At 44.8% G+C, this 15,808-nt stretch overlaps 1 protein-coding gene across 2 annotated transcripts in view; it reads right to left on the reverse strand.

Annotated features, from left to right (window-relative positions):
* Positions 1 to 15,535, reverse strand: part of DMXL2 (Dmx like 2) — a 199,217-nt gene extending 183,682 nt beyond the window's left edge. For both annotated transcript variants that reach the window (XM_049777555.1, XM_049777558.1), the window contains exon 1: positions 15,442 to 15,535. In XM_049777555.1, the coding sequence (XP_049633512.1) occupies positions 15,442 to 15,528 (87 nt within the window). In that variant the 5' untranslated portion in view covers positions 15,529 to 15,535. The remainder of the gene's footprint in view (positions 1 to 15,441) is intronic.
* Positions 15,536 to 15,808: the final 273 nt, after the last annotated feature.

Raw genomic sequence — 15,808 nt, forward strand, 5'->3', positions numbered from 1 at the left:
ATAAAATTTATTTCTGTGAGAACTCCATTTTTAGAGAAAGTGGCCTTAATGAAACATACCTCCAATGACAACTTAAAAAAGTCATTTTTCTACCTTTTAAATCATCCCACCAAATGATTATGTCCAGTGTCTAAAGGCATCTAGCTCTAAACCGTAAATGTACTGACTTCTCAGAAGGATATAAGATAATCATCATAGTTTGGAGCACGGTTTTTGTTTCTGTCTTTTAAGACCATACCCAACTGTGCTCATGATCACTCCTGCTTAGGATCCAGAAACTATATGTAGATGTCTGGGATTGAACTGAGGTTAGCTGCATGCAAAACAAGCACCTGTACTATCTTATATAGCCTGTACCATCTCTCCAGTCTAACCATATTTAGAATGGATAGTTAGGAGAGAAATAACAGAGCCCTTAGCAATCAAAAAAGAGAAAGTCTGAGCCAGAGCAATAACACAGTGGGTAGGGCACTTGCCTTTCAATTGGCCACTCTGTTCAATCCCAGCATCCCATATGGTTCTCTGAGCCCACCAGGTAAAGAACCCCTGAGCAGTGACAGGTCTGGCCTCAAAAAATGAGAAGGGAAAGGGAAAGGGAAAGGAGTAAGGACAGGGATAGGGATAGGGATAGGGATAGGGATAGGGATAGGGATAGGGATAGGGATAGGGATAGGGATAGGGATAAGGATAGGGATAGGGGAAGGGTGGGGAGGGGAGGAGAGGGAAGGAAGGGTGGGGAGGGAGGGAGGGAAGGGAGGGAGGGAGGGAAGGAAGGGAAGGAGGGAGGGAGGGAGGAAGGAAGGAAGGAAGGAAGGAAGGAAGGAAGGAAGGAAGGAAGGAAGGAAGGAAGGAAGGAAGGAAGGAAGGAAGGAAGGAAGGAAGGAAGGAAGGGAGGGAGGGAGAAAGGGAGGGAGGGAGGGAGGGAGGGAGGGAGGGAGGGAAAGAGGGAGGGAGGGAGGGAGGGAGGGAGGGAGGGAGGGAGGGAGGGAGGGAGGGAGGGAGGGAGGGTGGGTCTGGTATTTAAAAGTATAGGGAACTGGGACCGGAGAGATAGCATGGAAGTAGGGCATTTACCTCGCATGCAGAAGGATGGTTGTTCAAATCCCGGCATCCCATAGGGTCCCCCGAGCCTGCCAGGAGCGATTTCTGAGCCTAGAGCAAGGAGTAACCCCTGAGCGCTGGCAGATGTGACCCAAAAACCAAAAAAAAAAAAAAAAAAAGTAAAAGCATAGGAAATTGGTTTCACTTATATACACCAGATCCACATTTACAACATAAGCTATCTCCGAAAGAAAAAAATACCATCATACCTAACCTTTGAATTTCACCTATTTCCTCGTAACAGGTTAAATTCTATGACATAATTTATGGTTCCTGAGCAAAACTATAATACCAAAGGATTCTACAACTTCAACAAAAATCAACAACTGTCTAATAAAACATTTGGCTTCCAAATTCTGTTGGTTTTGGGTCACATCCGGCAGTGCTCTGAGGTTACTCCTGGCTCTGCGCTCAGAAATCACTCCTGGCAGGCATGAGGGACCATATGGGATTCCTGGAATCTAACCACAGTGCATCCTGGATCAGCTGCATGCAAGGCAAACTACCACTGTGCTATCTCTCTGGCCCTACAAACTTTTTTGAAAGGATACTTGATTGTATAGAAGAGGCTTAATAAATCAGAATGACAAATATTCTCTATTCTTAGCACCTTTTTGTTTGTCTTGGTTTGGTTTTGGGTCACACCCAGCAGAGCAGTGCTCAGGGGTTATTCTTGGCTCTATGCTCAGAAATCGCTCCTGGCAGGCTCGGGGGACCATATGGGATGCGGGATTCAAACCACTGTCCTGCATGCAAGGCAAACAACCTACCTCCATGCTCTCTCTCCAGCCCCAATTCTTAGCACCCTTTTTAATCACAGAAAGAAATTAGATTGGTCAAGCATAAATAGCTTTTTCACTGTGCCATTGTGGTTATAACCCTTCTACTCTCCTGTGACAAAATCTTTTTTTTTTTTGGACCCGGCGGTGCTCAGGGGTTACTCCTGGCTGGCTGGCTGCTCAGAAATAGCTCCTGGCAGGCACGGGGCGGGGGGGGGGGGGGGGGGGGGGGACAGGACACGGACCATATGGGACACCGGGATTCGAATCAACCACCTTAGGTCCTGGATCGGCTGCTTGCAAGGCAAACGCCGCTGTGCTATCTCTCCGGGCCCTCCTGTGACGAAATCTTAAGCCTGGCTTATTCTAAAATTTTCACCAAGATCCACAGTAAGATGCTGATTATAATTTCTATAGCCAACTTTTAAGTTGCCCAAATCCTAAGAAAGTAAAAAACTTAAAAACTTTAGAGGAGGAGTTGAATGGACAATAACTATTCATCTCTAAACCATGGATACCACCTACGGAAACAAACATAGTTTCCTGCATCAGTACCAGGAACAAATTCTACCAAGGAAGGCCCCACTACCACCATGGCACTGACTCAGTACTCCAAAGACAGTTCTTATGTCACCCTGACAACCGGGCAACAGCAACAGTCTGCTTGTAGGGCACAATTCTCTACAATGCTAACTGATGGTGAGAAGAAACTGGAAGACACTATACAGCACCAGGACTTCAACATAGCCCCTACCAGGGGTCTCAAACTCGATTTACCTGGGGGCCACAGGAGGCAAAGTTGGGGTGATCCTTGAGTGCAAAGTCAGTAGAAAGCTTTGAACATTGGGGGGTGTCACTAAAAAAACTAAAACAAAACAAAACAAAATAAGATTCCTCTAGGGCAGGGCCACAAAATGTTGTATGGAGGGCCGCCGCGAGTTTGAAACCCCTGCTTACAGGATCTATACCTGCAGCTACCCGACAGCAACAACTGCGATGATGAAGAGCTGACAACCAAGAATGACTAGGGGGTTGGACAACCTAGTATGCCTGGAGCCTTGAGTTTGGTCTTATGCCAAAATACTCGGGGGGGGGGGGGGGGGAGAGGGAGAGATCTCCCTGTTTTTTAGGCCAAAGGTCTTTCAATTCCTTCCATATTTTGCTGTCCCTATGCAAATGACACTTTCCACATACACATTTTTTTCTTTTCTCTCCTTTAGTGTATCTCCCATCTCAAAAAAGGGAGTGTGTGCTAAATATTCAAATATTATAATAACGACTTTATTGGTGATTCAATAATTTTCACAAATATAACTGCTAATAAACTCTCTCGCCTTCTTTTTTCCATCTTTTTTTAAATTCTCTACTTTCTTCTGTTTGAGTAACTTCACTTTCTGTCATCCTGAAACAAATGTATTATGATCAGTTATGTCAACTCTGGAATTTATTTTCTTTTAATAAATTTAAAAAATAAATAAAAGAAAAAAACTTTAGGGGAGGGCCAGAGAGATAGCACAGCAATAGCATTTGCCTTGCATGCAGCTGACCTAGGAGTGACCCAGTTCAATTCCCAGCATCCCATGTGGTTCCCCAGGCCGCCAGGGGTGATTTCTGAGTGCAGAGCCAGGAGTTATAACCCAGTGCCACTGGGTGTGGTCCAAAGACCAATTAATCAATAAATAAACAAAGTTAAAAAATGTTCAGGGGAGGAGATGGAGAGATAGCACAGTGGTAGGGCATTTGCCTTGCATGTGGCTGACCTGGGACAGACCTGGATTCGATTCCTGGCATCCCATATGGTCCCCCGAGCCACCAGGAGAGATTTCTGAGCATAGAGCCAGGAGTAACCCCTGAGCACTGCAGGGTTTGACCCAAAAACCAAAATAAATAAATATATAGTTTAGGGGATATATGGCAAGAGATTTTAGATCAGGGGTCTCAAACTCGCGGCCCTCCTTACAACATTTTGTGGCCTGCGGCCGGCCTTCAAATATCACAGTATTCGCAATTATTTGCTTACCGAATAATCGCAATAAAAATCACATTAGTAAGAAAAAAATCGCATTAAACATTCGCATACCCCGAGCAGTTCCATTTAATGTGAATTTTTTTCTTACTAATGCGATTTTTGATTACGAAAATTCGGTAAGCAAATAATCGCGAATACTTTGCGCCTAGCACAGACGTCATTTCCACTGCTCCTGCCCGCTGTCCCTTGCATTATCGGAGGCCTAAGGGAGAGAAGTTTATTACAGAATTAGATTTTGTCATACCTTCATTATGACTTCATCAAAGCCTGCAGTGAAGAGAAAGATTGATGACAAGCACAATTTCAGGAAAAGTGGGAGATGCAGTATTTCTTTGTTGAGCACAGGGGCATCCCCACATGTCTTATTTGCTCAGAGAAAGTTGCAGTGCACAAGGAATACAACTTGAAACGCCATTATTCAACTAAACATGCTGAGGAATGTGCAAAATATCAAGGAAATGAGAGAGCCAAGTAGGTTGCCAATCTTAAAGCATGTCTAATGAGGCAACAAGATTTCTTCAAGAAAGCAACCAAAGAGAATGCTGCATCAGTGGAAGCTAGTTACATGGTTAGTGAGATGATTGCTAAGGCAGGGAAACCATTCACAGAAGGAGAGTTTGTTAAAAAAAAAAAAATGCATGTTACAGGCTGCAAGTATTATCTGTCCGGAAAAGAAAGGTCAGTTTAGCAAAATCAACCTTTCTGCCAACACTGTGGCAGAGCACATTTCTTACATGTCAAGTGACATTTATCATAACTGTGTGAGAAAGCCAAATGTTTTGATGCAAACTCAGTTGCTCTTGATGAGGGCACAGATATAACAGACACTGTGCAGCTCACAATTTATGTCCGTGGTGCTGATTGCAATTTTGAATTGACAGAGGAGCTGCTCACAATAATTCCAATGCATGGCCAGACCGCCACTAATGAGATATTTCAGCATCTGTGTGATGCCATTGAGAATGCAGGTTTGCCATGGGAGAGATTTGTTGGAATAATAACTGATGGAGCGCCATCGATGACAGGGAGAAAAAATGGACTGGTGGCACTTGTTCAAAAAAAACTTGAAGAGGAGGGTGTAGAGAAGGCCACTGCTCTTCGCTGCATTATCCATCAGCAGGCCCTTTGCAGTAAATGCCTGCCGTGTGACAATGTGATGTCTGTTGTTGTGAAATGCATCAACCAAATCAGATCCAGGGGCTTAAAGCACAGGAGGTTCCATGCTTTTTTAGAGGACATGGAGTCAGAATATGGAGATGTGCTCTATTTCACAGAGGTACGTTGGCTCAGCAGGGGAAATGTCCTGAAAAGATTTTTTGAGTTGAGAGAAATGAAAGCCTTCGTGGGGAAGGATGGGAATGCTGTTTCTGAGTTGAGTGATCACACATGGCTCATGGACTTAGCTTTTCTTGTTGACATCACACATAAGCTGAATGTACTAAACAAGATGTTACAAGGCCTGGGGCAGCTTATCAGTGCTGCCTATGACAATGTGAGAGCATTCTCCACAAAACTTGTGTTATATAAATCCCAGCTCTCTCAGACAAACCTTTGCCATTTCCCAGCATGCAAGGAACCTGTGGATGCAGGCATACCATTCAGTGGTGAGAAACCTTTGCCATTTCCCAGCATGCAAGGAACCTGTGGGTGCAGGCATACCATTCAGTGGTGAGAAATATGTTGATGCTATTTTTAAGCTAGAGAAGGAATTTAATCACAGATTTGCAGACTTCAAAAAGCACAGAGCCACTTTCCAAATTTTTGTGGACCCCTTTTCCTTTGATGTGCAAGATGCCCCTCCTGTGCTTCAAATAGAGCTCACTGACATGCAATGCAACTCTGATCTCAAAGCCAAGTTCAGGGAGATTAGTGGAAAAGCAGACATGCATGGGCAATTTTTGAGAGAATTGCCCCCCAGCTTCCCTGAGCTTTCCCGAATGTTCAAGCACACCATGTGCCTTTTTGGGAGCACATATTTGTGTGAAAAGTTATTCTCCGCATTGAACTTCAATAAGTCAAAGTACAAGTCTAGACTTAATGATGATCATCTTCAAGCCATACTGAGGGTCTCAACTGCTTCCTCAGTAAAGCCAAATGTGGTTCAGATTTGTGAGAAGAAGCGCAGTCAAGTCTCTGGCAGCAAGGAATAGGCAAAAGATGCCATGTTCAGAAGAACTGTTCATGATCTTCACTTAATGTTCTATTCATGTTCAGAAGAAATAATTAAAACTGTTAATAATGACTGTTAATAATGCCTCACCCCAATTTTTCCTCCTGCGGCCCCCAGGTAAATTGAGTTTGAGACCCCTGGTTTAGATCAATAAGCTCACCATAATTACACTGTTGCTGGTGCCCACACAAATCAAGAGAGGCCAAGATAACATTACTCAAGATTTGAATATCTAAATACCACCACATGTAAAATATAACACCTGTTCAGGAATGAAAAACCTAAAAATGTTTTAATGTTCTAACCAAAACTATATCAAGTAGTAGCTGCCTCCCACCTTGCCCTTCACACGTAACATTTCCAAAGAGAAATCATTGTCAGTTGAGTTTAGCTGCTAAAAATTTTCTCACTGGGACCAGAGAGATAGCATGGTGGTAAAGCATTTGCCTTGCACGCAGAAGGTCGGTGGTTCTAATCCCGGTCCTCCGAGCCTGCCAGGAGTAACCCCTGAGCGCTGCTGGTGTGACCTGCCCACCCCCCAAAATTTTTTTTCTCACTATAAGCAGGATAACTAATTAGCAATCTCTCAAGGGATGTAGGAACTTATCGTACATGTGGGCTAGAGTGATCATATAGCAGCAGGCTACTTGCCTTACAAGCAGCCAACCCCGCTTCAACCCCTGACTCCCATATATTCCCCTGACACCTCCAGGAGTAAGTATATGTCCTAACTCTCCTCGAAGCTTACCAAATTCCCTTCACTTCTGTAAAAATCTCAGGAACCAGAAATATGTCATTTTATTTCCCTCTCAACTTTTACTAAATATATAACCAGGATGATCATTTTTATAAAGTTTGGCACTGTCATAATTACAGCACTAAAATGCTGGTTCAACAACAATAGAATTAAAATATAAATAGTACAGTGGGCAGGGTGCTTGACTGGCATGAGGCTGGTAAGTTTGATCCCCAGGACGCTCGGGAATCTCCCCTGAGCACCACCAGAAATGATTCCTGAGCACAGAGCCATGAATGACCCCTGAACACTGCTAGGTGTGGCCAAAAATTAAAAAGAATTAAAGAAATAAAAACATATATCTAAATGCCATAAAAAGACATCTGATATCATTATCATCTATCTTTTAAAAGAATGTTTTTTTTTTCATCCTACCAACCTTCTGGTACACTCCAAAGAAAAAGAACAGTGACAAATGTCAAGAAATGTCAGAATACAGCAATTTTATCATAAAAAAATGGGTCATATTTGAAAATATTATTTTTCACCATTTAGAGAAAATATTTCACTTTTTATGATGTTTTACCTTTTTGGTTTGTGCCACACCCTGAAATGCTCAAGGGCTATTTCTCCTCCCACCCATACAATTATTTTGATTATTTAGAAGATAATACAAAGTATTTTATGCAGTTAACTACAAGAGATAACTGATACTAGTTCATATGTATATATTAAATTGGTTATTAATATTTTTTTTTCTTTTTGGTTTTTGGGCCATACCCAGCAGTGCTCAGGAGTTACTCCTGGCTGTCTGCTCAGAAATAGCTCCTCTCCTGGCAGGCACGGGGGACCATATGGGATGCCGGGATTCGAATCGAACCAACCACCTTAGGTCCTGGGCTGGCTGCTTGCAAGGTAAACACCTCTGTGCTATCTCTCCAGCCCTGGTTATTAATATTTTTAGCTAAGTTTCTGGGCCACATTCAACAGTACTTATGGCTCACTTGTGGCTCTCTAACCAGGGACCACTTTAAGGGCTATTTCTGTCTATGTGATGAGGAATATTCCATGATATTCCATGACCACATGTGGTGCTGGAGAATAAACTGGGGCCTGAGCTGCAGAGTAAGCCCCATCTCTCTAGCTCAGGGCATTTACTTTTAATAAAGTCCTAATAAATTTCTGGGGGCAAGGGGGTTGGTTTGGGTTTTTTTTTTTGGGGGGGGGGGAGGTTAGGCCACACCCTGTGATGCTCAGGGGTTACTCCTGGCTACGCGCTCAGAAATTGATCCTGGCTCGAAGGACCATATGGGACGCCAGGGATCGAACCCAGGTTTGTCCTGGGTCAGTCACTGTGCTATTACTCCAGCCCCATCCTAATGAAATTCTTTTTAAAGTGACTTTTGCACTGGAGAGATAACACAGTTTTCTGAGCCCAGAGCCAGAGTAACCCCTGAGCACCGCCGGGTGTAGCCCAAAAACATAAACAAATAAAAAAATATAAATAAAATAAAATAACTTTGGGCCCGGAGAGATAGCACAGCGGCGTTTGCCTTGCAAGCAACCAATCCAGGACCAAAGGTGGTTGGTTCGAATCCCGGTGTCCCATATGGTCCCCTGTGCCTGCCAGGAGCTATTTCTGAGCAGAAAACCAGGAGTAACCCCTGAGCACTGCCGGGTGTGGCCCAAAAAAAAAAAAAACAAAAACAAAAAAACAAAAAAATAAATAAAACAATTTTTTTCGGGAGGCTGGCAGAGCCAGAATAATCTCTGAATGTTGCCAGATGCGGAATTAAAAAAAAAAGGGGGGGGGGGGAAAGAGAGCCGGAGTGATAGCACAGTGGTCGGGCATTTGCCTTGCACTCAACTGAGCGTCACTATGTGTGGCCCAAAAACCAAAATAAGAAAAGAAATAAAATTACTTTTGTGGGTGCAGGAGAAACAGTATATGAAGTAGGTATTTGCTTTGCATCCCAGGACTTCAACTTGATACCCAACACCACATATGGTCCCAGCAGCCTCCAAGCACCAAAGGATTGTTCAGATCTCCTCAAGAGGCCCAAAACAAACCAAATAAATCACTTCTGTAAAGAGAGTAATCACCCAATAATTTGTGTTACTTATTCTCTGACTTATTATTCTTGCCATTCCAAAAACTCTATCTAAAACAAAAAAGGAATTAGAAAAACAGAAAAAAAAACTCTTGTATTTCCTTACGTTAACCTTTCATGCAATTTTATCTTCCCAACTACATATAATCTTCATCTAACTTATATTCTAATTATGTATATTTTAAGTAGACTATTCAAATCTCTACCTGTGGAACATAGACTCTGAAAATAAACTGCCCCTCTATGTACAGATACCACTTATGGTGAAAATACATAAATTATATAAATATGTATCATATTTAAAAAAGAAAACCAGGGGGCCGGAGCAATAACACACCAGTAGAGTGTTTGCTTGGCATGCAGCCAAGGTGGGACAAACCCAGGTTCAATTCCTATGATTCCCTGAGCCTTTCAGCAGCGATTTCTGAGCGAAGAGCAGGAGTAACCTCTGAGCATAGCCAGGTGTGGCTCAAAAACAAACAAACAAAGAAAACTGGAACCAGAGAGGTAATGCAGCAGGTAAGACATTTGCCTTGTATGCAGCTGATCCAGGTTAGAGCCCCAAAATCTCATATGATCCCCACAAGCCCACTAAGAGTAATTCCTGAGAACAAAACCAGAAGCCCTGAGCACCACAGGATGTAACCCAAACCAAACCTATGAAATGAATACTAAATAAATGAAAACCTAGGGCTTTTTCAATTAATAAACAACAAAAAATTAAGATATTTATACTAACTATTGCATTAAATCTTAAAATATTCACATATGAGAGAGGGGGTCCAATAGACTATGGCAAGGGAATATGAATATTTTGATAGTAGTGTTGTGTCTTAACATATTTTGAAGATATATGATTGTTTTGTAGATGGCATCCCTAGTTCAGGGGTAAATGGACAATATCCATTCTTCTGAGGCCTGAGCCAGGTCTTTACGACAATGTTCAGGGTGTAAGGTCCCACTGCATTACAAGATTTGTGTGTTCACATCTCTATTAGATAAGAACGTGTTTGAATATAATTTCCCATTTTAATGTGCCTATGTAAAGGAAGAACAATGCCACATGTTGTGGTTGGTGCCTATGGGGACGCCATGACAAGTCCAACAATCCCCTTGACTTGGTTCTAACATAAACTTTAAATGGAGGGACACTTCTACAGACTTCCTTATTTAACAAATATCAAAGAGAAGGACAGAGAAAACAAATATATAGAGGGGAAATTTTGATATAGTTGGGTGGGGTGTTAAATTCCGTTAAATTCACTGCTCTGGCATAGACCTATTCAACAGAGTCTTCCTTTTAACACCCAAAGGACTTAACAACAATGATCTACTTTCAGGATTGAGCTCTCTGCATCACCGTCTAATGAGTGAAACTAAAAGATGCTCCGCATCATCCTGACTTTGATGTAGGATATGGACATATACTAGGATTCTTAGCTACAGAAACCTCACACCAACAACAGTGACTGTGTAAAAAATAAAAGTGTATTGGCACTACAGACAATGACTTGAGTTGGACAAACTAGTATGCCTGGAGCCTAGAGTTGGTCTTATGCCAGAAAACTTCAAAGGTAAGGTCTCCTTATTTAGGACAAGGCTTTTTCTTTCCATGTCCCCTATATTTTGCTGGGCCTATGCAAACAATTGTCACACTAACACCATCTTTGCTGTGCTCCTTTGACTCATCCTTAATGAAATAATGTATTATGTTCAACTATGTCAACAATACTAGAGTCTTTAATGTTAAAGGAGTTACATAAATTTTGTGGCTTTAGACTGCTTTGTGTACTACTAAGAAATGTTATAATGTACTACAATCTGGGATCTTGAGGGACAAAGTAAATGTGCATATGTTTTGTTTTATTTTTCTTAATTTTTTTTTTGGCTGAAAATTCAAAATTAAGGTGTCAGCAAGGGGATTTCTTTTGAGAATTCTGTTTATGGATGATTGCCTTCCCACTGTAACCTCACCTTGTCCTTTCTTTGCATCTTTGTCTTCAAATAAATAAATTGAAAAAAAGAGATAAAATTGTACCCCTAAAACATATACAGTCTTGAAAATCATTACTTCAATTTAGGGGAGCAAAAATGGCACTGATTGGAGTTCTTTCTTTGGTTTTTGGGCCACACCCGTTTGACACTCAGGGGTTACTCCTGGCTATGCGCTCAGAAATGGCTCCTGGCTTGGGGGGACCATATGGGACACCAGGGGATCGAACCGAGGTCCATCCTACGTTAGCGCTTGCAAGGCAGACACTTTACCTCTAGTGCCACCTTACCGGCCCCTGGAGTTATTCTGTACTCTGCTCAGCAATCCCTCATGGTGGAGCTCTACAGATCATATGGGATGCAGGGGATCAAACCTAGTCAGCTGTGTGCAAGTCAAATACCCTACCTGCTGTATTATGGTTTCGGCCCCGTAACTTCAATTTTTTCTTTTTTTTTTTTTTTTTTTCTGCTTTTGGTCCACACCCGATAGTGCTTAGACTCCTGGCTCTGCACTAAGAAATTGCTCCTGGCAGGCTCGGGCACAATATGGGATGCCAGGGATTGAACCCAGGTCCGTCCTGGGTCGGCTGCATGCAGGCAAACGCCCTACTGCTATGCTATCATTCCAGCCCCAACTTCCTTTTTTTTAATGCATTTATGATCTAGGAGCTGTGTTAGATAACGGCTGGAAGCAGTTTTCCATCCAGGTTCAATCCCCAGCACCACAGTATCCTCCAAGCATCACTAGGTGTGGCCAAAAAAATAATTTTTGTTTATTTGTAACAAGATAGTTGACAATAGTTAAGAAATGTTCTTAGGAGGGCTGGAGAGAGAGCATGGAGTTAGGGCGTATAGCAGGCAGAAGGATGGTGGTTCAAATCCCAGCATCCCATATGGTTCCCGGAGCCTGCCAGGAGCGATTTCTGAGCAGAGCCAGAGTGATGCTGGGTGTGAAAACCAAAAACCAAAAAAAAAAAAAAAAAAAAAAAGAAATGTCTTAGGAATCTTACAGCAGGTAAGGCCTTCCACACAGCCAGCCCAGTTTGGATCCCTGGCACCCTATAAGGTCATTCCCTCAACTGTCCAGCCCTCCAGGAGTAATTCCTGAGTGCAAAACCAGGAGTAACCCAAGTAACACCAGGGGTGTTCACACACACACACACACAAGCACGCACGCACGTGCGCACGGACACACACACACACACACAAGCACGCACAGACACACATACACACACACACACACACACACACACGCATGCATGCACACGCACTCGCACTACCAGGAGCCTCTGAATTCTACTGAGTGTAACCCAAACTTTATCTTTAATTTTTTTTGTTATTTTTTTGTTTTTTGGGGCCACACCCATTTGATGCTCAGGGGTTACTCCTGGCTAAGTGCTCAGAAATCGCCCCTGGCTTGGGGGGAAACATATGGGGGGGGCGGTCCTTCCTTGGCTAGTGCTTGCAAGGCAGGCACCTTACCTCTAGCGCCACCTCGCTGGCCCCATATCTCTTCTTCTTTATCTCCCTCTCTTACCCCCTGCAACAAAAGTCTCAGGAACCAAAGAGATAGTAAAACAGGTCGGCAACTTGCCTTGTATATAAATGATCCAGGTTCAATCCCCTAAGCCCCACCAGGTGTAATTCCAAAAATCCAAAAAAATAAAACTACACAGATCACTAAGATCGTCCACTACTAAATAAACCACCAACTCACCACACAGACTGAGCTTTAGTGACATCATCAGTCATTCACAGTTCAGTTGATTACACAACCCACCCCCACATACAGTGCAATATATAGATATATATAACACAGCTTTCCATTTTCTTTTTTTATTCCTTTTTTTTTTTTTTGGGGGGGGGTCACACCCGGCAGTGCTCAGGGGTTACTCCTGGCTTTATGCTTGGAAATTGCTCCTGGCAGGCTCGGGGGACCATATGGGATGCCGAGATTTGAACTGCTGTCCGTCTGTCTGTCCTTCTGCGCCTAAGGCAAACGCCTTACTGCTGTGCTCTCTCTCTCCAGCCCCATGAACACTTCAAAAATCTGGATTGTGATTCCAGTACAAGACTTGTTTGTGAGGCCCTGGTTTCCACTAAAAGTGCAAAAAAAAAAAAAAATCTGGAACATTCATAAACTCCAAAATGAATGAGCTACCCTATTTTAAAATAATACTCAAGTTAGCATGAGCAATCATTAGCTAAGAACCACTGGCTAGCTGCAAGACAGTTTTTGCTTCAATACTGATTGTATCTAGACTTGAAGCCTAGACATGCACTCAAAGCAAGCACTCTGCTAGGTAAGACACATACTTCAGAGAAAAGTCACCCAGACGAGAAGTCACAAGAACATTACTGTAGAGCAGGCTGGCCCCCTTTTTCAGTCATCTGTCCCAGAGCTGAAAGTGCCATCATTGATGATTCTACAAACTAAACAGCAAATTCTATTTTGGGGGCAGAGGGGATGCTGAGCCACAGCAGGCAGCACTCAGGAATTACTCCCGGATATAGGGTGCTAGGGATCAAATCCAGGTCAAGAGCTATCTAGTGTAGGGCCAGGAGTAACCCCTGAGCACTGCCGGGTGTGACCAAAAAAAACCAAACCAAAACAAAAATAAACAAACTTCAAAAGTTCATTACTAACTCATGACAAAATTGTAACTGGATCAGTGCATTCAAATTAAAATATTAAAAAGTATCTGTAAATTTCACAGGGCCAAAATAATCAATGTCAGGAGAAGGCTTCAGAGGCTTCAGCAACCAGGTGAAATGCAGGTCTTGAATTTCTGGACACAGCTCTTAGGAACAGTTAGATAGCCTTTGATCCAAGTTTGATTCGGTAAAGCAATATTTAAAGAAAACAAGCTGAAGAAAAGTATCCCAGCAGCCGTGTGAGAGGAGAAATGAATAAATGAATGCCAGGAACATCATCTTGTAAATATAAGCGGTTCTAACATAAAGTGATAGCTAAGATCAATCTGAGAGCCTGCAGAGGGAGCAGACTGGACAAGAGATGTGTTATAAGATGTGACATGCGTTCCAGACTCTGGTTCAACGGAGGAAGGGGCATTAACAGCATGTCCCTGTGTGAGCAGCACAAACAAGTCCTTCACTGGCTTTACCAGGCGGCACCTGACCCCATCTAGCCTTGCAGGGAGATACGTCTCCACTTGAGAAGAAAGAGAAAACCACTGTCAAAATAATGTGGAAATAGCCCAAAAGTCAAGGTGCCAGATTGGTCTCCTCATAGAGGAAGCCAGTTCTTCCAGCCCAAGGGAACTTCCTCTCCACCTACACAAAACTGCAGGACAAGAAAATTCCTTCTCTCCATGCCCCTGAGAGTCTCTCCTGTCCACATTGAGTACGTGCTCAATTCGGTACGAATATCGTCGATCACGAATGCAGGAAAAATGGGTGACACCATTGACAGGGGCACAAGTCACAGTTTGTGTCAAGCGAATGAAGAGTTTTGATGGATTTCTGACACTGGAACAAAGCCAAGTTCTTACGAATTAAGAAATTAGAATGGTGGGAGGTAGAGCTATGGCACAGGTGGGAAGACCTAGGTTTGCTCCCAGGCACCCCACGGTTCCCTGGGCACTGGGTGTGGCCTGGAGCCCCCTCCGCTATCTGGAGTGGCCGTGGGCTCTTAGCTCTGCAGGGTGTGGTCCCCAGGGAAATACTTGTTTGTTTTTTATTTTAAATGGCCAAAAAGCAATCTTACGGGGGGCGATCTTTTCTGTTAACGTGTCACGGTGATAAATTCTGTTCCGGAACACAGCGCTCCGTCATGATGGTGCAGTTTTACAAGAGCTTTATTTTCTGCAGCTTCGCTTCAAAAATCACGCAAGCAGAAAGGAGACAGCCAAGGGTTTTCCTTGTCTCAAGAGCCTACACTGTGCTGTTTGCAATTTTGTGAAGCCGATGGATCAGCATTAACAGTGTGTTCCTGGTGGGTGTCCCTGCCTCATATGTGTGTATGTATATGTATGTATATATACACACATATGTATGTATGTATAACATATATACATGCATGCATATATACACACACGTACATATATGGGCCCAGTCGCAAGGTCCCATGTCATTCCACCACCCGGTTTCTCTGGACGTCCCAACTGGGTCTCTGCATTCTCCTGCCTCAAAGGAAGGGGGCGGCGAGCTGTCGTTTCCAGACGAGGCCGCCGGACTGGACTGCCTGGCGGACGGCCGCGGGGGCCCCGGGGATGCCCTGGGGGGGCTCGAGGCAGCGTCCGCGCTTCCTTCCTCCCTCCCGCCTGCCGGCTGTGACCTCGCGGCGGGTCGGGCCCTCTCCTCGCCTCTCCTCTCCTCTCCTCTCCTCGCCTCTCCCGTCTCCAGGCCGTCTGTCCGCGTCTGCAGGCGGCTGGGTCGGAGCCCGCGAGCGGAGCAGGTGCGGGAGCCGCCCGCGCGCCTTCCCCCTCCTTCCCTCCTTCCCTCCTTCCCTCCGTCCCTCCCTCCGTCCCTCCGTCCGCCCGTCCGTCCCTCCCGCCGCTCACCGTGAAGGGCGCGTCCCCGACGCTGCCCACGGAGTAGCAGTTGTCGCCGGGGTTGACGGCCCCCGTGAGGACCTGGTGCAGGTGCATCCCGCGCCGAGCGCCAGCGCCGAGCGCCGAGCCCGGGCAGGGACGGAGGCGCGCGACACGCGGCTCGGCCGCTTCCTCCCCGGCCCGGCTCAACGCCTCGCCCGCCCGCTCGCTCGCTCCGGCCAGGGCGCGAGTGCCCGGATGCTCCGCTCGCCTCGCCCGCCCGCCCGCCCGCCCGTCTGCCCGGCCGCGGCTGCAGGCGCACAGGCGCACAGGCGCACAGGCGCGCGGCAGGACGCGAGTGCGCGCGACTCGAGACGCGGGGCAGAGGCGGGCGACG

This window comes from Suncus etruscus, chromosome 1, assembly GCF_024139225.1.
Source record: "Suncus etruscus isolate mSunEtr1 chromosome 1, mSunEtr1.pri.cur, whole genome shotgun sequence".
NCBI classification, from domain to species: domain Eukaryota; kingdom Metazoa; phylum Chordata; class Mammalia; order Eulipotyphla; family Soricidae; genus Suncus; species Suncus etruscus.